We start from the raw sequence: 20028 nt of genomic DNA, 5'->3' as shown, positions 1-20028 counted from the left end.
GTGATTTTCTTTCTTTCTTCTTTCATTTCTTGCTTTCTTCTAGTTATTTCGTGATGGATTGAGGTGGTTCGGAGGGAGGGGAGGGAGGGAGGGATAAGGGGGAGGAGGAAGGAAGGAAGGGGGAGGGAGGGGAGAGGAGGAGGGGGGGGGGGAAGGGAGGAGGGAGAGGAGAAGGGGAAGGAGGAAGGAGGAAGGGAGGGAGGAGGGGGGGAGGGGGGGGGGGAGGGGGGAGGGGAGGGAGGGAGGGAGGATGGAGGGAGGGGGGAGGAGGGAGGGAAGGGGGGAGGGAGGAGGGATGGAGGGGGGAGGGAGGGATGGAGGGGTAGGGAGAGTGGAAGGAAGGAGAGAAGGAAGGAAGTAAGGAAGTGGTCATGGTCGGAAGGGGAGGTGAGGGGTGAGCGAGGATTAGCTTTCGTATTCATTCCTTTCTTGCTGCTTCATTCTTTCTTTCTTTCATTCTTTCTTTTCTTTCTTTCTTTCTTTCTTTCTTTCTTTCTTTCTTTCTTTCTTCTTTCTTTCTTCTTCTTTCTTTCTCTTTTACATTTATTTGAAAGGGGAAGAAAGAGCATGAGGTGGGGTTGGGGTGGGCAGAGGGAGATGGAGAAGCAGATTTCCCACCAAGCAGGGAGTCCCCAGTGGGGCTTGATCCCGGGACCCTGAGATGATGACCTGAGCCAAAATCAAGTCAGGTGCTTAACCAACTGAGCCGCCCAGGCCTTATTTTTTAAGTCAAGTTTCAGGTTCACATCAAAATTGTGTGGGAAGTACAGAGTTTCCATATATCCCCTGGCATCTTTTTAAAAAGACTGGATTAGGAATCATAGAATGTATATGCTCCTGAAGGGAGAATCACCTGCAATTATTATTTTTAACAAGCATGTTCTCATTTTGTTTTAGGTATGTCTGCATAAGAATGTAAACGCTGGGAAATTGCTATAATATCAAGGTTAACCAGATAAAATGAAATACAAAAAAATGCTACATATCTTGTAGGACTTGATTTATTTTTTAAGCCTTTATTTATTTATTTATTTGATTTTTATTTATTTATGATAGAGAGAGAGAAAGAGAGAGGCAGAGGCACAGGCTCCATGCACCGGGAGCCCGACGTGGGATTCGATCCCTGGTCTCCAGGATCGCGCCCTGGGCCAAAGGCAGGCACCAAACTGCTGCGCCACCCAGGGTTCCCCTAGGCCTTTATTTATTTGACAGAGAGAGAGCAAGAGAGCACAAGCAGAGGGCAGGGCAGAAGCAGGCTCCCCACGGAGCAGGGAGGCCGACACAGGGCTTGATCCCAGGACCTTGAGATCATGACCTGAGCTGAAGGCAGACACTTAACCTCCTGAGCCACCCAGGCACCCCAGAGAAGAGGTGGTTTTCAATAAGCAGAACTGGAACAATCCATTCATAATTGAAATCCTAAAATAGCACTCAGCAACGCAGTCTAGGGAGGATTGGAATCATTCAAGAGTCTGGAAAACGTGAACCAGAGGAGGTCAGAAGGAATCGAAGAGTGGTTATGCATACTTGTTAGAGAACTGCTGGACTAAGAGGCAGATCTCGGTTGTTGGGCAAAGCTGTCGCGCAGGGCTGCGCCGAGGTCCGAGGTCCCCCCACTCCCCCAAGTCTGAGCTCCGCGGATTGGGGAAGGGTCAAGGTTTTGCCGTCGCGGGGATGTGGCTTTGCATCTCGGCTCTGCTCCTCTCTAGCCGGGGACTGGAGGAGAGCGCGCCCTACCTCTGGCTTCCACATCTGTAAAATGGGGCCTTCGCAGGGCCATAGTGCAGAGTAAAGGGGGTATGAACTAAAAGGGCCTCATATGACGGTTTGTCGTGGATCCAGTCTAGGAAGTACTGCTTTTTTTTTTTTTAAGATCTTATTTATTTATTCATGAGAGGGGCGGGGGCAGAGACAGAGGCAGAGGAAGAAGCGGGCCCCACGCAGGGAGCCCGATGGGGGACTCGATCTCGGAACCCCAGGATCACGCCCTTGGACCAGAGGCGGGCGCTAAACCGCTGAGCCCCCCAGGCGTCCCGTAGGTACTGCTTTTTAAGTCACTACTATTACTATTATAGTTACTTCATGTCCCAGCTAGACGACGACATCTCAGGGGTGCGGGAGAAAGCAGCTTGGCCCTGGGGACAGGCCGGGTGCCCTGTGAGACCCCTTCCAGGCAGAGACGCGCCGGCCTGGCCGCGGGCCACCTCTGCACACGCGGTGTTTGAGGGCCGCAGGAACAGTGGCCACGTCCCTTATACTCACAAGGGAAAGTCATGTTCTTTCCAGCTGTTTCCATGCAAGGTGGACAGGATCTGCAGCCGCCTGGCTTTATTGCACCTGCCAGCGGCTTCGGCTTCTCCCCGCCCCAGGGCCAAGGCCGGAGAGCTGAGCCCCGCCGCCCAGCTGGGGGCCTGTGCGCCCCCCCACCCCCCCCACCCCGGCCATCCCGGCTCCGGGGCGGCCTCTGCGCGGCCGCGGCGCTGTCCAGCCCGCCCGGGGCGTCGTTGCCGCGGGGCAGCGGCCGAAGGCTGGTGGGCAGCGGGCGGCCTGGAGTCCGTGGAGCCCAGGCTGTCCCTCCAGGGGAGGCTTCGAGGTTCCTGCAGACGCGCCGGCGCTTCGCCCCCCGCAGGTGAAGGCCGCGAGGTGCCCGGGCCTGCGGCTGTGCCCTGCGCCGGCCTGAGCCAGGCCTGCCCGAGCCCGAGTTTCTCATCACCTTGTTTTCTCTAGAGTATCCGTTACCTTCTGCAAATACTCCGCTGTTCTCCTGTTTATTATCTGCTTTCCCCACAGGGATATTGGAATCTAAGCTTCCAAAGAGAAGGACCCTGCTTGCTCCCCTGCTCCTCTAGGGGAGTAGGGGTGCTCCCGAGAGCCAATCCGCCTCAGAAAGTCTGGAGCTCCGTTGCACCACGTAGTGGACTGTGCGTCTTTTCTTCCTCAGCTTTGGTGATTAAAGTGCTGGAGTCTCATGTGATACCTTGACCCTGTGCTTTATGATGTCTGCACGACTCATCTGGAAGATTCTAGTGCCAGGGGATGGGGGCAGAACCTTGAGGGTGTAATAGGCAGAAGAATGCCAAGTGAGGTTTGAGAAAGATCTAGAAGCCCCCGCGTCTAATCCCGCTCTCTTATCTGGCGGCCTGGCCTTAAGCAAGTGACATCAGTAAAATATAGATTTTAAATAAACTGTAGGTATATATGCTAAAGACCAAAATTCTGTTTTAACCTCTCCAATCTTTACCTTGGGAAATGCAGATGGTGTTGTTTGGGGCTCCATAATTCCGAGATCTAGATCCTAGAGAGTGATGGCTCTAGGCCTGGGTTCTCAAACTTAAGGAGCTTGTGAATCACCAGGAGAGCTGTAAAAACAGGTTGTTGGGCTGCAGCGTTTCTGTTCAGCAGGTCTGGGTGAGGGCAACATAATCTGCATTTCTAACATGTCCCCAGGTGATGGGATGCTGCTGGTGGGGAAGCACACTTCGAGGACCACTAATCTTGGCTGTGAGGCCTCGGGCAATGAGGGTCAACAACTTAGGTTTGCACAGTGCTATACCATTTACAGTTCCAGCGTCAGATGCACTTTTTTGGGAGGGGCAGGGGTGGAGGGAGAGAGAGAGAATCTTAAACAGACTCCATGCCCAGCGCAGAGCCCGACATGGGGCTCAATCTCAAAACCCTGAGATCATGACCTGAGCCAAAATCAAGAGTCGGATGTTTAACCGACAGAGCAACCCAAGAACCCTGTCAGATGCACGCTTATTCCTCCCAACAACCCTGAGAAATGAGTATTATCAAGCCTGATCTACAGATTAGCAGCTTTGCAGTGTCACAGAGCAAGTCCCCATCTCCAGCCCCACACAGCCAGCTAGCCCTCCCTGAACTTCTCAAAGGGATAAACATCTTAGACACCCAACATCTGAAAAGTCACCATGCCCTACATCTGGTAAGTCCCATTCCTCTGGTGGGAATGGCCATGGTCTTGGGTCTCCTGGTCTCTTTCTCTCAAGAGCAGCACAGAGCACAGGCTTCCGAGTTACAGAAGAGATTTAGCTTTCCCCTCTGATATGTGCTGGCAAGTTACCTAACACTTGATAGTTTACAAGTAGCCTTTTAATTTTTTTCCCATTTATCCTCTCATTTGATAGTTCCAATGATCCAATTTAAGATTCCATGTAAGCTCCCTCCATTGCCTGTAGGATCGAGTCCAAGATTCTTGTTAAGGCATTCAAAGCTCTCCAGATCCAGCTCCTGTCTCCTCCACCCTCCCTCTGGAGTGAAGCTCTTCCTTCTCGAATTCTCAGTATGATGGTTGGCACTCGGCAGGCATTCAGACATGTGAGGTCACGTGAGGTCACACGGTGCTTTCTTCCTTCGTCTGTGTCTGGCCCGCCCTTCCTTTCCTTCTTATCCATTTAATTCCTACTTTCTTTTCCAGGCAGTCCAAGTGCACTTTTCCCAAAATGGCCCCCATGTTTATTCATCCAGTAAGCATACATTGGCCACCTGCATGTGCCAGGAACTGTACCAGATAGATGCTGGGACCCCATCTGCGCCAGATGTTATGCTGCAACCGGTACCGTTTATGGCAGCACGTAGCTCACAGGACTGTAACTGCCAAGCCAGTTCAACCAACAGTCTGCCCACTAGGCCTTAGATAAGCTCTGTGAGCAAAGCAGGGCTTATTCACTTCAGTGCTTTCCATAGGGACTGCATACTTAATATTTGCTAAATCAAGCCCTACAAGGGGTGCCTGGGTGGCCCAGTCTGTTAAGTGTCAGCTCAGATCATGATCTCAAGGTCCTGGGATTGAGCCCCAGGTTGGGCTCCCTGCTTTGTGGGGAGCCCACTTCTTCCTCTCCCTCTGCCTCTCTTGTGCCCACTTGCTTGTCAAATAAAACCTTAAAAAAAAAATCAAGTCCTGCAAGATATGTTATGCATTTTTAAAAATTTCAGTTTATCTGGTTAGCCTGATATTATAGCAATTTCCCAGTGTTTACATTCTTATGCAGACATACCTAAAATGAAATGAGAATATGCTTATTAAAAATAATTGCAGGTGATTTACTCTTCAGGGGCATATACATTCTGTAATTTCCGATCCAATCTTTTATAAAAGGTGCCACCTGTACCCCAAGACCCCCTCCCTGCACCGCCCTTAACTTCCTCACCTGCCAAAAAGAAAGTTGAAAGCAAAATATGTTGTGAGGATACTTAGCTTTTTCATTAAATATCAAACAACTTCCAATTCAGCTCTACTACACCATGCCAAAGTGTGCCTTTTACTAACTTGCCAATATGTTATCTTTTCTTATTGAAATTTAGAACAAGCAAGAGCTATTGAACATGAGCTGTTCCGTTAGCCAACTTTTCAGATCATTGAAACTCTCTTAGAATGCCAATTTCCTTAACAACTTCCTCCTCCATTGTAGACATGTCTCAATCAGATTAAACATGACCTAAACCATCCTAGATGTCTCAGGCACTCACCAATGCCACATATCATACTGAACACTAACACAGGGATATTTTGAGCAATCACTTGCTCAGAATCATTTGCCTCAATCTGGCCCCAGATGACTATATTTTTGCTGCTCTTTTGATGTATTAACTTCTTTGCTTCCACTTCTCTGTGCTCTTTGATTATATCCATGATCCACTCTTTCTGCACACAATTTCCTGAGCGATAAGGGGAAAGGCGCATCTGGTCAGCAGAGAACACGAACAAACATGACTTTGCCATTTATGAGCAAATTTAAGGTTCAGTTCAAGATGGCCAAGGGTGCTGGGAATCTGACCTCCGAATGAGTGGGACATAATCATCTTTATCTTTTCCTTACGAAGAGTACGTATGAGAATGGAGTGTTTTCACGAGTATGTTTTAGAGGTCAAACACCTCATTTATCTAAAGATCTCTAAGTAGACCCTTCCAGATTTCTTAGTGTATCAATTTGGGCTGTAATATAGACCCTCTAGATTTAGTAGCTATGATACAAAGGTGTTTATTCCTCTCTCATGTATAGTCTAAGCTGAGTGTCCCTCATCGATAGGCAACTCTGCTCGAGAGGCATTCAAGGACCCAGGATCCGCACCCCTGTGGCTCTGCCATCCTGTGGGCACAGCATTTACCTGCATGGTTGGGGCAAAGTCACACCTTCTTTGGGTTCCAGTTGGTGGGAAGGGAAGAGAGGGTGGAAGGGGATCCATAATGGCATATATCCTTCTGACTTCCATCCCTTGGTAGAAATGTCACTAGCCCAGAAGGAAGAGCAAGGACTCAGAGATGTAGTTCTGAACTGCCAAGGCAGCTTATGTGCTTGGCTGCAACTCTGTGTACAGAACAGAACAGAGTTTGGTGGACAACTGGCACTCTGTAGTGTAAAAAAAAAAAAAAAAAAAAAAATCCTATTTCTATTTTATAGAAGTACTGTGAAACTGCTACATAATTCTTTTATTTTACAAAAATACAACCGCTGGGTGGCTCAGCGGTTGAGCGTCTGCCTTCAGCTCAGGGCCCGATCCTGGGGTCCTGGGATCGAGTCCCACACTGGGCTCCCTGCATGGAGCCTGCTTCTCCCTCTGCCTGTGTCTCTGCCTCTCTGTGTGTCTCTCATGAATAAATACATAAAATCTTCAAAAAAAAAAAAAAAAAACGGGAAAAAAGTAAGATTTCTATAAAATGTTAAAGAACCATATTTGTTTCAGACCAGGTTTTATGGTCATTAGGCAATGTGTCTGGAGGGGATGTTCTTTCACTGACTTGCTTACTGTTGGTCCTTCCAGAAGGGCTGGAGCTTGGTTCATTGCTGATTCCAGCATCTAGAAAAGCCCCAGACACATAAAATGATTCATAAATCCCTGTTGGAGGAATAGATATAAATCTGAAACATATCAAAATGTAGTGATTTTAAATTATTTTGTGAATTTATACCCTCCTCTGCTAGTTATCAGGAGTGGCAGAAATGTTTTGGGGATCTAACTACAACACGTTTCTTCCATGTATACATATAATGAATGTACAGTCTGAATGCTGGCCAAGGTACAGAAGTACAACGTACAAAGAAAATTTGGATAAACTCCTGAATGACCCTTGGGGTTTATACTGTTTAAATGATAAAGCAAATTAGAGTCTGACCTAAGTTGTGCCTTAATTTTAAAAAGCAAAGTACTGTCTTGAACTTGACTCTCAGATGTGAAAAACACACTGTGTGAGATTCAAAACACCTGTACATCCATTGGCTGATAGATATGAAATGTTCTATGATCAAGTACTAGCCTTTTCCACCCCAGGACAAAAATCCAACATTTTGCTACCATTAAGACTAAGAGAAGAAGTCATATTAAACAGTCTTGTCACTTGTAAATTAGAAGTAAAATTCTTATTACAGAGTGGGTATTTACTCCAGCAAATATAACAGTAAACATTATTAAAATAAATTCAGTGACCTTTTTAAAAAAGATTACAAAATTGAATTTATTGAGTTTCACACAAGATGCACTTATAAAATTAGTACTGAATGCCATTTTAACAGAAGAAATGAACATCATTCCGAACTCCCAATAGGTTCTGCAAAGGAAATGAAATCTTCTGAAAATGACAGCACAATAACAACAGGATAATTCAAGCTGAATTGAAAGATAAACCCAAATCATATTCTTGCTCTGATCAGGGCTACGTTTGGCAAAGTTTTCCCCAAACTAGTCCATTCACGTGGATTCCGTTCCTTTTGGTGGCGAAGAGATGGATAGAAGAATAATTCTATGATGGGGCTTCATTGAAACATACACAAAACACAAATCTTTTCATTTTTAACTTAAAATACTTCCTGGTTTCACAAAAGCATTTAGGTAAGATTTCCTTTTACCCTAAGTGAACATTACCTTCAGATTTCTTTAGTTAGTGCAAAACGTTAAGATTTACTTCTGTACTTCTATGGAGGCCAAAGAAGCCAAAACATTAAAGCGTGCTTTGTATTTCACCCAGGAAAGAGATGAAGCCCCTAAAATTTACCTTTTGCATGTCATATACCCAAAGTATCAGCACAAGAGCCGAACTTCAACATGGAAACATCAAAGGAAATGACTGTTAACAGTAACATCTGCACATTTTGAAATGAGACACTGTAAAATTTTTATAAAAGTGCAGAAAGTTTTCTCAAGATAAAACTGTGGTGGGAAATGACTTGTCCTATGATGCAGGCCACAAACTAGTAATTAAACAGAATAAATCTCAAAACCCAAAAGCACCTTTTCGTTCCTGTTCCCAGTGTCCATACACACATCTCCACACACACACCCCAGAGACACGGCCGCCTGCCCCCAGCTTGGGAACACCCCTGGACACTCCTGTCAGCAGGGCTCACGCCTTTTGCAAGCCCAAGCAAGATGCTGCCCAAATCGTTCAGAATATTTAAAGCTGTCACTTTAAAAACTCTGTTAAAGTTGACACCTTTGGATTTTGTACACCAACAAATTCTTCAGCCCCTTCAACACATCCTTTGAACTGCAACAATTTATGAAGCAATTAGTTTTAAAGCGAAACCCGTTAACTATACATTAAAAGTTAACACTGCTCTTTTTCAGTATAAAAGTGCCTTTTGTAAGGGTATTTCTATTTTATCCGTTGCAATTGAACAATACACAGCTCACATTTTGCTTTAAAGAGTAAACTGAAAAATTATGAAACATTTTCTCCGTGATGCATAACCACCTTCATTAAATGAATATTTTTTAAATAAACAAACCAGCTTAGGGGTTTTTTCCCTATAAAATGCTACTATTCATCATGAATTATTTTAGGTAGCCTTTTATTCTGATTAATTCAGACACATCTTCAAGGATTATTCTGGTGGTAAGAACATTTATCTTGACTTAAGTTTAATTACCATTTTTCTTTTTAATGCTTTGGCAGATGAAGTACAGTTTGAAAACTGTTTGTGGAAACAGTATGGGACTGGAAAGGTAATGTGGTAAAAGCTTCACAGTTTTCCAGGTACATCCTTGTACTGAGAGGCCTCGATGTTCCGGAAGCGCAGACGGACGAGCAGGGTGGTGCTGACGCTGCATCGCGGGCCTGGAAGTGACTGCTCCCGGCCACGCACGAGGGGCTCCTCCTGCCCGGCAGGTCCCCAGAGTCCAGGCTGGAGGCCGCCGAGGTTCTGTGACCCAACCTGCAGCCAGACTCCATCACTGGAAGAAAGATACTAAGATTCGCTTTCCATTAATAATTTAAGTTTTTAAATAAATATTTAAGTGCCATTTTCTGCACCTCCTGCCCGGGACCCGGCATCTTGGGCACGGGAGGCATGGAGTTCAGTCGATTCGGTTTCCACAGATTGTGAACCTGTCCACCTCTAACAAATCTTTCTTCGAGGATCTGTGCTTTAATTCAGAGCTCTCCTGCGTTATGTCCTTCTCATCGCCGTCTGGAGTCGTCAGAAACTGGTCAGAACTGCTCGCCACAAGGAACGGTACGACGCTTTCCTTGGGATGAACGGGCTGGCTGGTAACTGAAGCAGACAGGTTTTCTTCTGTGGAAAAGCAGATCCAGCTAATCAGAAAAGAATTTCCCCCCGACTTATAATAAGTTTACCAAAAGAGTGGGATGGAAAAAAGTGTCCATCATCCATCCTTTTAAGTAAAGCAAGTGACAACCAAAAAAGCACGCGGCATATAAGCGGCCATGGTTTATGTTGAAACTCAGTGGCTATGCCATTTGTTTGTTCAATTAAAATTTCATAGAAGGGCTGTTATGTGAACTGTGTCACACGGATAACACTACTACCTGATTTTGGAAAGATCAGGACTCCCATTTAACAAACTCCCTCCTACACGGCCAAGTCCAAACATGTCTGTGGCCTGAAAAATTAGCCTTGGCTCCTATACTCTGGACGGCAGGGACAAGCAGACTGTAGGGCATCCGACCTCTTCTGTGTAGTTGCCTGAGCAAGACTTAGCCTTTCACCTCTGGGAAGTCCAAAACAGAGGCAAAAACCAACCAACCAACAAAACCTGAATGTTTACTTTGGGTGCTGGGAATCCTGGAACCTGATCTGCGGGACAGCTGGGTTGGGGCCTGAACCGCACATTCTTCATCAGGGTAAAAATGACATCACGCCAAGTGCACATACTTAAAATGAATCATCTGATGGGTGCTGACACATGTACACATCTGCAGAAACCACCCCCACGAGTGACAATGCACGCGGAGTCTCTTTTCCTGTGCCCTCACCCCGCTGCTGTCCTTTGCTTCTTCTAGAACATAACCAACACAATGCTGTTCTGAGAGCCGGCTCTTCTTTTCATCCTTGAATTGAACCTGAGCCACCTGACTTGCAAAACCTTCCTGATGGTGTCTGGTCTGTGGTCTCCTACCCTCCAGAACACCCTATACAGATACTCAGACACTCGCCCAAAATGCATTTAGTATGTGGCTCTGGATCCAATGGCCCTGAACTGAGACATGCACTTAAAGCTTTATCTCCCCGGCCCGTCAGACTGAAGGCTCCCCGACACCATGACAAACACGTACTCACGTGTTAAAGTGTCCAAGGGGCCTAGCTAGACAGAACACATGTGGACCACTATCCATCACCCAGTTGAAACGAAGGCAACCCCATATTACTAAGAGTATTTGCATGTTCTTTGTTATGAAAAAAACTATTTTCAAGTGGTCATACAAGACTTTTTACTCTTGGCTCTCTAGGAAGCACGCATGAGCGTGGCCCTCCCTTCAGTCTGAACTTGGCCCCTTCCCACAGCAAAAGTCACATCCAGAATACTGAGCTGCTACGTCCCTGGCTGCTTTTCAGGCCTCCAGATTCAGCTCATGCTGGTCCATTCCTGAAGTGTCCTCTCCCCCATCTTCACTGGGACCCACTTCTTCTGTTCTTTGAGATTCAGTTCAGACATCACCACCTCCAGGAAGGGGCCCTCTCCTGTCCTCTCCAAGCCTGTCTACAACTCACTCTCCTGTCTGGATTATCCACTTTTGCTATCTCCTCCGTCAGTCTGTGAGGCCCTGCAAGCACAATTTATTTACCTTTGTATCTCTAGCATCGAGTGTATTACCTGGCACACAGCAGCTCCACATATTTAAAATAAACCATTTAAATGAAAAGTCACGTGAACAGATAATCATGACAATAGGGAACTGCCATCTACTGGCAAAAATGACATCAGTGTCCCACTTCTTCCTCCAAATCTTCCAGGCCAGCAGCTCTGGAATCATCCTTCACTTCTTGGGTCTCACACTGTAAAACCTCATCAGCACACCCTGTGCTCTTCCAGGTCTCTCCGGAATCTGGCCAGCTCTCCTATTCACACCACTAAGCCCTGCTCTGAGCCAGGCAGCCTCCCCGCTGGCCCTTGCGCCTCTGCGCTCATTCCTCTTGAGTCCTCTTTCCACAAAGCTGGAGAATGATCCTTTTAAAATGTCAGCTGGGTCATGTCTCTGCTCCAAACCCTGAAACAGACCCCTCCCACACAGTGAAAGATAGTTCTCACGACAGGCAGCAGGGTGGCCTCTGATTCCTTCTCCAGTCCCTCTCCCATGGCACCTCTGCAGTCCCTCGACACACCCAGCAGGTTCCTCCCTCGGCCTTTGCATGTGCTGCTGGTGCTCCTCCTGGGAAGGTGCTGTCCCCTTGGCTGGGGGAGCTCCCGACTCCCAGTCACACTCCCCTTTTCAGATCCATCCGGCCTTAGTCTTCTCTACAGTATGACTGCCCCCTCACTTTCTCCACCCACCCTCCAAGTCAGAATCAGCGCTGCCTTTCTTCCCTGTTGCTATACTCCTGGGTCTGTCATGTAATAGGTGTTCAACAATCATCTCCTGGACAATGAATAACTGTAAAAGCTCAGAGCACTGGGTTATGTGTCTCTGCAAGGAGATCTAAAATAAATATGCTAAAGACAACTCAGCAAAGTGAAACCAAATCTTGAAAGCATTGCTAAACATCCACCAGTGATTTTTTTTATCAGGTAGAATTTAGACCATTAACTCTTTGTTAAATGATTCACACAAGTGATGGGAGGAACCAAACATACCTTGAGAGGGTTTACATTTGTTCTGTGATTTATTAGGTGGTTTGCCTGGTGCACTGGCTGGAGGTGGATTAAATAGCTTCTCTTCCATCTTGGCCTCCTTCACATACTGGCATGATTTTCCCAACAGCACGATGCTATTAAGTACTTTCAGGGATATCAACCTACAAGCAGAAACAACCATGGTTGGGATTCATCTCCATCAATGCAAACGCTGTCTCCCCCGCTTCTTATAAGAGGGCCTGGGGCCAGGGGAGGTGCATGGCCCGGGAGCTAGAGGCCCCCGTTTTCTGGAATGGGCAAGTGTCCCGTGACGCTTCTTTACCACAAGGGAAAACGCTTGATCGATTCATTAGTTCTCATGACGAGAAGAAATTGTACCACTTAGAAATTTTACCTGGTACTAAATCATTTAACATTTATTCTTTCACCGCAAAACAAATATCTTTAGTAAATGTAGGTGAACAAGACAACTTATAATTCCATCCTCCAGCACTGCTCACTGTGACATGTGGTATACAATGTTTTGGTTGTTTTTGTGATGACTTTTATCGACTTTCCCACTGCTGGAAACGGGGTCTATTTTACAAAGCAGTAGGGGCTGGAGTTTGGGGCCAGGGCAGATTCTAGGCACCAAGTGTCTGGGTTCAAATCCTGACTCATCTCTTCGAACCTGTGTGGACCTGAGTGCACTTCTTAACCAGTAATCCAGAGATGACTCCAGTTGGTGCTCAGAACAGTTCTTGGCACACAGAGATGTCAACCAATTTTGCTATTAAATGCTATTGTTGTTTTACATAACTACGTATTATTATGAATATTTTCCTTACCAGTTAATGTTCCTCAAGGACGCTGTTATAACAAAGGCCCCCAAAGGCCTTAATTTCTGGATATTTGGGTTATTTCTAATATTTTGTTTCTATTTAAAAGTTTCTAATTCAGAAAACTTAGGCTAAATCTGTATTTCCTTAAGATAAATGCCTAGATAGCTACAGTTCCAGAAGTAGAATTTATGGGAACCAAATGTATATATTTTAAGGTATTTGATACAAATATGGCAAAAAAATCCTGAAAAAATACTCTTCATGTTAGTATCTTCTCACAAAGGGAGGTCTTACAGGACAAAGCAGCAAGGACCTCACTGGCAGTGTTACAGTGAGTGCAGAGGCAGCTGCCGTCTTTATGGCTGAGATGAGATCTTGGCAATTACAGGAATCTGTGAGTCAGTGGGGGCGAGTCTGAGGAGGGGGTCAGGAAGAGGTCAAGCAAACAGGTCTCCTTCACTGTCCCCAGTTAAGAATGCAAACATCCAGGGAGGACCTCACCTGGATAACGGCCCAAGGATTTTCACGTGCAACCTCCTCCCCCAATTTACCCTCAGACCCAACTCTGCTTGCAACTCCTTACTCATACTTTGCCTTGCTTCCCCGACCTTGCACTGGGGATGGCTAATGGGATTTCAAATTTACTAAAGCCTGAACTCGATTCCAACGCAGCCTTGCAAAACAGAAAATTACACAAAATCACACCCGTGTGTGTTTCTTACAGGCTCCTCCATCATAATATGGCGATGCCACTACCCTAACTGCTTGGGCCCCAAACTCTGCAATCACACTTGATTCCTCTGGTTCCCTTACACCTCACATCCAGTCATTCACTGGCAAGTCCTGTCTGGCTCCCCTTTCAAAATATATACCAGATGACAAATTGTTAGCACTCCACTGCTACCACTAGAGTGGTGGCCATGGGCCTCTTTCCCAGGGAGGACCATAACCACTTCCTGACTTGGCCCAAGGTCTGCTTCTCCTCCTGCTACACTCCAGCCTATCCTTCACATAGCCGCCAGAGTGGTCCTGGCCAAGAGCCAGCTGGATCTTGGCCTTTTCGGCTTGGAAGCCTCCAGGGTTCCTCCTCCCCTCAGCTGGAACCTGAGCCCTTCCCGGGGTTGCAGGGTCCTCTTTGTGACGCTCTGTCTGGACTGCTGGACTCCAGCCTCCCAGGCTCCCCACTGTTGCTCCTGTCAGGCCTGTCCTGTGTTGCCTCTACTGCGCGTGCCATCCTCCCAGGCATCTGCGTGGCTCTCTCCCTCACTCCATCTGGTCTTCACCAAACACCAGCTCACCAGAGAGGCTCAGAGGCAGGCCCCTCTGTTGTTCGCCATCTCCTTCTACTACTCTATTTTTCTTCCTGAAGCTTACTGCCAACTATCACTTTATGGAGATTTGCTTTTCTGGCTGTTGCCTATTTTTCCACTAGACTTGCAGGGCCACAAAGGCAGGGCCCCTGGTCCTGTACCCACGGGTGCTCACTGAGGAGGGCTGAACATATGAGGCGGGTGGAGGCTGCCAGCCACAGTAGGTCTGCAGGGAAAGAGGCTGAACTGGGCCATGGGGAAAAAGCACAGCACCAGGTACCAAGAGGCCCAACTGAGTTCTGACCTATCTGCACTGGAATGAGAGTCCTGGGCTGGGTGGGGTGAGAGAATAGAGACAGCTTCACTGACCAGGTGGTTTGGGTAAGATTCTCAAGAAGGGGACACTCAGGTACTACCCTGATTTGAGGCTCAGAGAGAGAAATTAGTTGAGTGGAAAGGTCAGTGAGCAGCTGTGCTTCTGTGGGCTACAGGGGGACCAGTGATGAGGTGTCGGGGTGGGGAGGCACGAATTTTCAGTCATTTAGATTAAAGCACGTCCACTGTGGTGAATTACACACACAACTATAACTAAACAAAGATTTTTCTAAGTTGCATATACATGCTTCACTTCCTAGTTTAAGTAAACACACACACACACACACACAAGAATACTTTGTTAAACAAAGATGGAAGCGATTACAGCAACAGCCCTTGATGAACCAAGAACGTGGGAGCACTGTGTAAGTATCTGTACCACAGAAGGAGGGTCTTAGGTTTTTAAGGTCAAAACCCAAGGTCAGTCTATATGGTTCCTTGGGCTTTAGATCTGTGAGTCAGTCCCCACAATATGAAGAAGGGGCAGGCTCTAGGAGAAATCAAGTCCTGGGCCCTCTGCCTCAACACAATTTCCTACGGGCCCAAACCAGAGCCACCAATCAAGGTACTGATGACATGGCTTGGGACACTGCAGGGACAGAGGCCTGATGGCTACGGGGGGCAGCCTAACTCCTAGAACCTGAGCAAAACCTTGGTGGGGAGAGCCCCATGGATCAACTCAGTTAAAGATGTTTTTAAACCCAGAAAAATGTCTGATTGTAATGGCAGATTTTACTGTGAAAGAAAAAGGAAAGCAACTGAAATCCTAAGCAGCAAGAGCTTTAACGATTCTACTAAAGATTAAAATCAACCCTAAGGTGCCATTTACACTGGTACCAAAAAGCAGCATACATCACGGAGTCTCACCAAACTGCAAACCCACCTGGAGGTACGTGCTGTGAGGGGAGCCCTGGGACAGTAAGAAGGGGTGCAGGCTGACTTGGATGCTACTAGCTTCCATTACATCTTGCATATATGCTTTATGGTATAACCAAAAATATATTCAGGAACTGTTAATCTTACCCAAAATAGAAGAGTACGACACAGGCATAAGACAGAATTCCTTGCACTTTGATTGAGCTTGTTACGACTCTGATGAGCTAGCCAGAAACAAACAAAAACAACAAAAACACACAACCACAGAGTTATTAGTTAATATTTAAATATAAACTTCTCCATGCTGATTTCAACACTCTGGGCACACTCCTGTGGGCTTTGTCTAAATCCAAGTAGTTCTAGATTTGTCAATTCATATGAGAATATTTGGCTGCACGTGAAAACCTCTGTGTAGGCAAATCTAGGATGCCTATGGCTAATGCCCGGTTCAGCTGTCACTGACACTGAGGTCAGGCACTCTATCTGGGTTCGTGAATGACACGTGTAGTTGTACCTCACAGAGAGTCAAGTCAGCTGATTTTGAAAATGAAAAATCACTCTGGAAAATACAAATAGATTCATCTTGCTGCATCTGTCCCCACCAGAGCTAGCATTATGTGGTGGGCACTTCCCTTATTCTTGCTTTTTTTTTTTTTTGGTCTTTCCTTGACTCTTTTTAGGAACCCACAGTGACTAATGGGGAAGAGGGAAAAGGGAGCCTTAAGAGCTTTGTACTGTTTTAAAAAAACTAATATTACAAAATTCATTATTTAAAAGATGAAAATTTTCGGTCTCTTTGGTATAGTCATGGTTAAACATGTTTTCTTACTTATCTCACATAAATGTAGGAGGAACAGCACTGTCCTTGGAAGTATGCTGAATAAATCTGGTGGGGCCTGTCACCGGAAAATATTTATACATCAGGTTCAGCTTAATAATGTACCCACACATCAGGGTCCAGGGGCTGCTACACAGAAATGCAAAGTCTGGGAAAATAAGGGGCCTTATCCAGCAAGGTTAGGTTATCATCAAGTGGAACTCTACTGAGGGGTCTTAAATAAATACCATAAGATACGTTTTAAACAACATTTTACAAATGCTTTTAGTGAAAGAATAACTAGGTGGAGAGAGAACTACTGTCTCGTGTTCAACAAAGGTCCCTATGAGAGGACTGACGTGGAAGTCCTCATCTCTGTCACATGCTGTACTGAGGAGACAACCTGCTGGACAAATGTTTGTGATGGATATTAACGTGGCCCTAGGATTTTACTGATTAATATGAAGGCAAGCCAGCTGCTGCATTCAAGGCTTAAATGATTTCACTTTTATCTAATATATTATTAGGGAATTTTAAAATACATACGTCCAAAGCGTAATTTCCATGAGACCTTAATGCATCATTTACTTTTCCTGGATATGAGTTCATTTTAGGACATAAGGTAACATTTAGAGAGAAACACTGCCACTCATGGGCATTAAAGACTATTAATGGACTATTCCTCAAGACTCCTAGATGGCTGCCAAAGTTCAAGGTTACTTGGAGCTCTGAGAGAAGAGTGCTACAGGAGAAAACCCACTGGATCACTGTCTAACTGCAAGATCCCCTCTGAAAATGCAAGAGGTACTCCAGAAGCATTTCGTTAACCAATTACCAGTTAAGCTTAAATCTTTTGATAGAACAGCCATAAAAAGTCATTTCAGGAATAAAAGGCTGGAGAAAATTTTAAAAATACTAAATTAAAAAAATCCATACTAATTACGAATAGAGTTTTCTGGCAAATAAATTACGAGACAGTCAATTACTTGGCAAAGCAGGGCCATATTTAAATCTAATCATTAACTAAACTTTTAAAAATAAAAAATCAGGCAACCTAGGTGTATCCTTACATTCTAAGTATCACATTTCCAGTTGTAGGAAACAAATGTAGAAATATTTAACATTTTATCAATCTCTTAAAAATAATTTACTCTTTAAAGTATTGTTTTCCCAAAACTTCTAGAAGCTCCTTTTCCCAAACAAAAGAAAGCCATATTATTATGTAACAAACAAGTTACTATAGAAAATATTTAGGATGTGGTTGTCTGGAGAGTCACAATGAAATTTACATAATATTAAATCTATTAATCTTCCGGTCTCTAAAAAAGGTCAGGCAAGCTGGTCTATGATACAGCTGGCATCACTTACAATTTCTTTATACATCTCTTAGTTGACTTCATGACACTTTGCATCTACAGGAGAACTCTAGATGTCCACTGGCAAAAAGATGGTTGCATTTGTTTTGATGTGAGACTAGGTAGCCAACGAGGAACATAATCAAATACAGGTGCAGCCAGCAAATCTTAATTAACATTATTACAGCCCAATGTGGCTAGTAACTTTTTACAAGGCTGTTCCAAGCAATTCATTAAAATATTCAAAGTATATATATATTTTTTCTGAGCATAGCAGTAAAAATTTTCACTGTGAAAACTTTGGAAAAATTGTAAAAGTAGTAACTATAATGGACAGAGACCATGTCTTCATTGGAGCACACCAAAATTTATTTAACCCATTTCATTTCTTTCCAAATTTTTATTATTATAAATGCCCCTGCAATGTATAATATTGCCTATAATTCATCATGTGCTTTTTATAACTATTTTCTTGGGATGAATTCCTAGAACTAGAATTACTACATCAAAGCATAATACTGTCAAACTGCCTTTTAGAAATGTTGGATTGACTTCTTATACTTCCACTAATACATGCTTACATGATCACACCAATGCCTACCAGTAGCCATGTCTGTTCAAAAAGAAAAATCTTTGCCAAATGAATAAGCAAAAATGAGTACTCTCATGCTAGGAAAGCCATTACATAAAATGTTTGTTAAAATTACTTATCTATTAACAGCTCAAAATCCAAATGAATAATGACAAAATTTCCTTCCAAATTATTTACCTTTAGTTTTTAAAGTCTTTCTGAAATAAACTTCTTGATAATACATTTAATACTCTATCATGACAGCTATCTCACAGAAAAAAGCTATCTCATAGTAAAAAAGGAAAAAAAAGTATGAACTTACTAGAACAGCTAATGGGAGAGGAATGAACCCCATCCTCCGTGCCACGGAGTCACTGTAATCAGTATATGCCTGCACAGAACAAGGAGAGAAGGATTTATGGCATTTAAAAAGTCTGCTTCCACTTATCACCAGCAAACATTCTCAATAGGTGGGGCTATGCATGAAAAGAAAACCTGGCAACTATTATGTAATTGAGTAAAATGATGTGGAAATCTACAGGTTCTTAAGAAGTCTTAAATAGAAAATTGTATAACTGTTACAATGCTACAGAAATCATATCTTATTTTAGTATTAAGTACTATCATTATTTTACTAAATTGTAAACAGTGTTGAGAACAGAGAAGTAGGAAGTTGAAGTTTATGGAACTTTCCCTTAACCAATATTCCATGCTAAATCAAATCACTGTTCAGGAGATTTCAGACTATGTCTTCGACACAATGCTCACATTTTTCTGTCGACTGCTAACAAGGTCAAAAGCAAGGCTGGCTCGATACTCACTGTAGACCTAAAGACAAACAAGTGAAATATTAAGTGATACAGTGCAAATATATAATGTGCAAAGATTTAATGGACTTTCTAGATGAAAACGTTTAATAATTAACCAGGAAAAAGGTGCTGCTAACCAAGCACACACCTGGGTAGTGTGCCTCTGTTTCCCTACATTAAGGGTAAGACAGCCTCAGCTCCAACTTTTAGGTTCACAAGCCTTTTACAGACTTCTCTTCAAAGAGATAGTCAATGGTTATGATCCTGAGAGTTTAGAATTTGGGGAAGAGTGGCTATTTTAAGTAGTATAATACATATAAAACATTTTTGAAATTTTAAATGCATAGTTTAAAAAATTATTAGTTTATATAAAGATAATGACACCTCATTTAAAAAATGGATGCTAAGCAAGATGCCAAATTGAGTTCCAGAACCTAAAGCTGCGAAGGCCCTATAAACTGTCATTTCACTACAAATTGCACTAAGTCCTTGAGGTAAGTTTATTTATTTTATTTTTTATTTTTTTAAAGATTTTATTTATTTATTTATGAGAGACACAGTGAGAGAGAGAGAGAGCGGCAGAGACACAGGCAGAGGGAGAAGGTTCCATGCAGGGAGCCCAATGTGGGACTTGATCCTAGGTCTCTAGGATCACACCCTGGGCTGAAGGCAGTGCTAAACCGCTGAGCCACCCGGGCTGCCCTTGAGGTAAGTTTATTAATTTTGACTTCAGATGCTGAGAAAATGACCCCATGAAAAGGAACCATTTTGCACTGAGGAAACCAGAAAGGAAAACGGTGAAATTACTTGATCGCTGCTTTACAAAAGAATGCAAAACCTTACTGTATTTAAGTACATTAAGGGGCAGCCCTGGTGGCTCAGCGGTTTAGTGCTGCCTTCAGCCCAGGGTGTGACCCTGGAGACCTGGGATCAAGTCCCAATCGGGCTCCCTGCATGGAGCCTGGTTCTCCCTCTGCCTGTGTCTCTGCCTCTCTTTCTCTCTGTATCTCCCATGAATAAATAAATAAAATCTTGGAAAAAAGAAAAAA

The 20028-nt window shown here is 44.4% G+C and overlaps 1 protein-coding gene across 1 annotated transcript in view; it reads right to left on the bottom strand.

The window, feature by feature from the left end:
• Positions 1-7444: 7444 nt before the first annotated feature.
• The window catches only part of TAPT1 (transmembrane anterior posterior transformation 1), a 64835-nt gene continuing 52251 nt past the window's right edge, over positions 7445-20028 (bottom strand). The window contains exons 10-14 of the mRNA XM_038533323.1: positions 18939-18998; positions 18493-18561; positions 15575-15651; positions 12046-12206; positions 7445-9527 (exon numbers count right to left, since the gene is read on the bottom strand). Of these exons, the coding sequence (XP_038389251.1) occupies positions 9310-9527; positions 12046-12206; positions 15575-15651; positions 18493-18561; positions 18939-18998 (585 nt within the window). The 3' untranslated portion in view covers positions 7445-9309. The remainder of the gene's footprint in view (positions 9528-12045; positions 12207-15574; positions 15652-18492; positions 18562-18938; positions 18999-20028) is intronic.

The sequence above is a fragment of the Canis lupus genome, chromosome 3 (assembly GCF_011100685.1).
Source record: "Canis lupus familiaris isolate Mischka breed German Shepherd chromosome 3, alternate assembly UU_Cfam_GSD_1.0, whole genome shotgun sequence".
Taxonomy (NCBI): Eukaryota; Metazoa; Chordata; class Mammalia; order Carnivora; family Canidae; genus Canis; species Canis lupus.
This window is presented reverse-complemented; position numbering and strand designations above follow the sequence as displayed.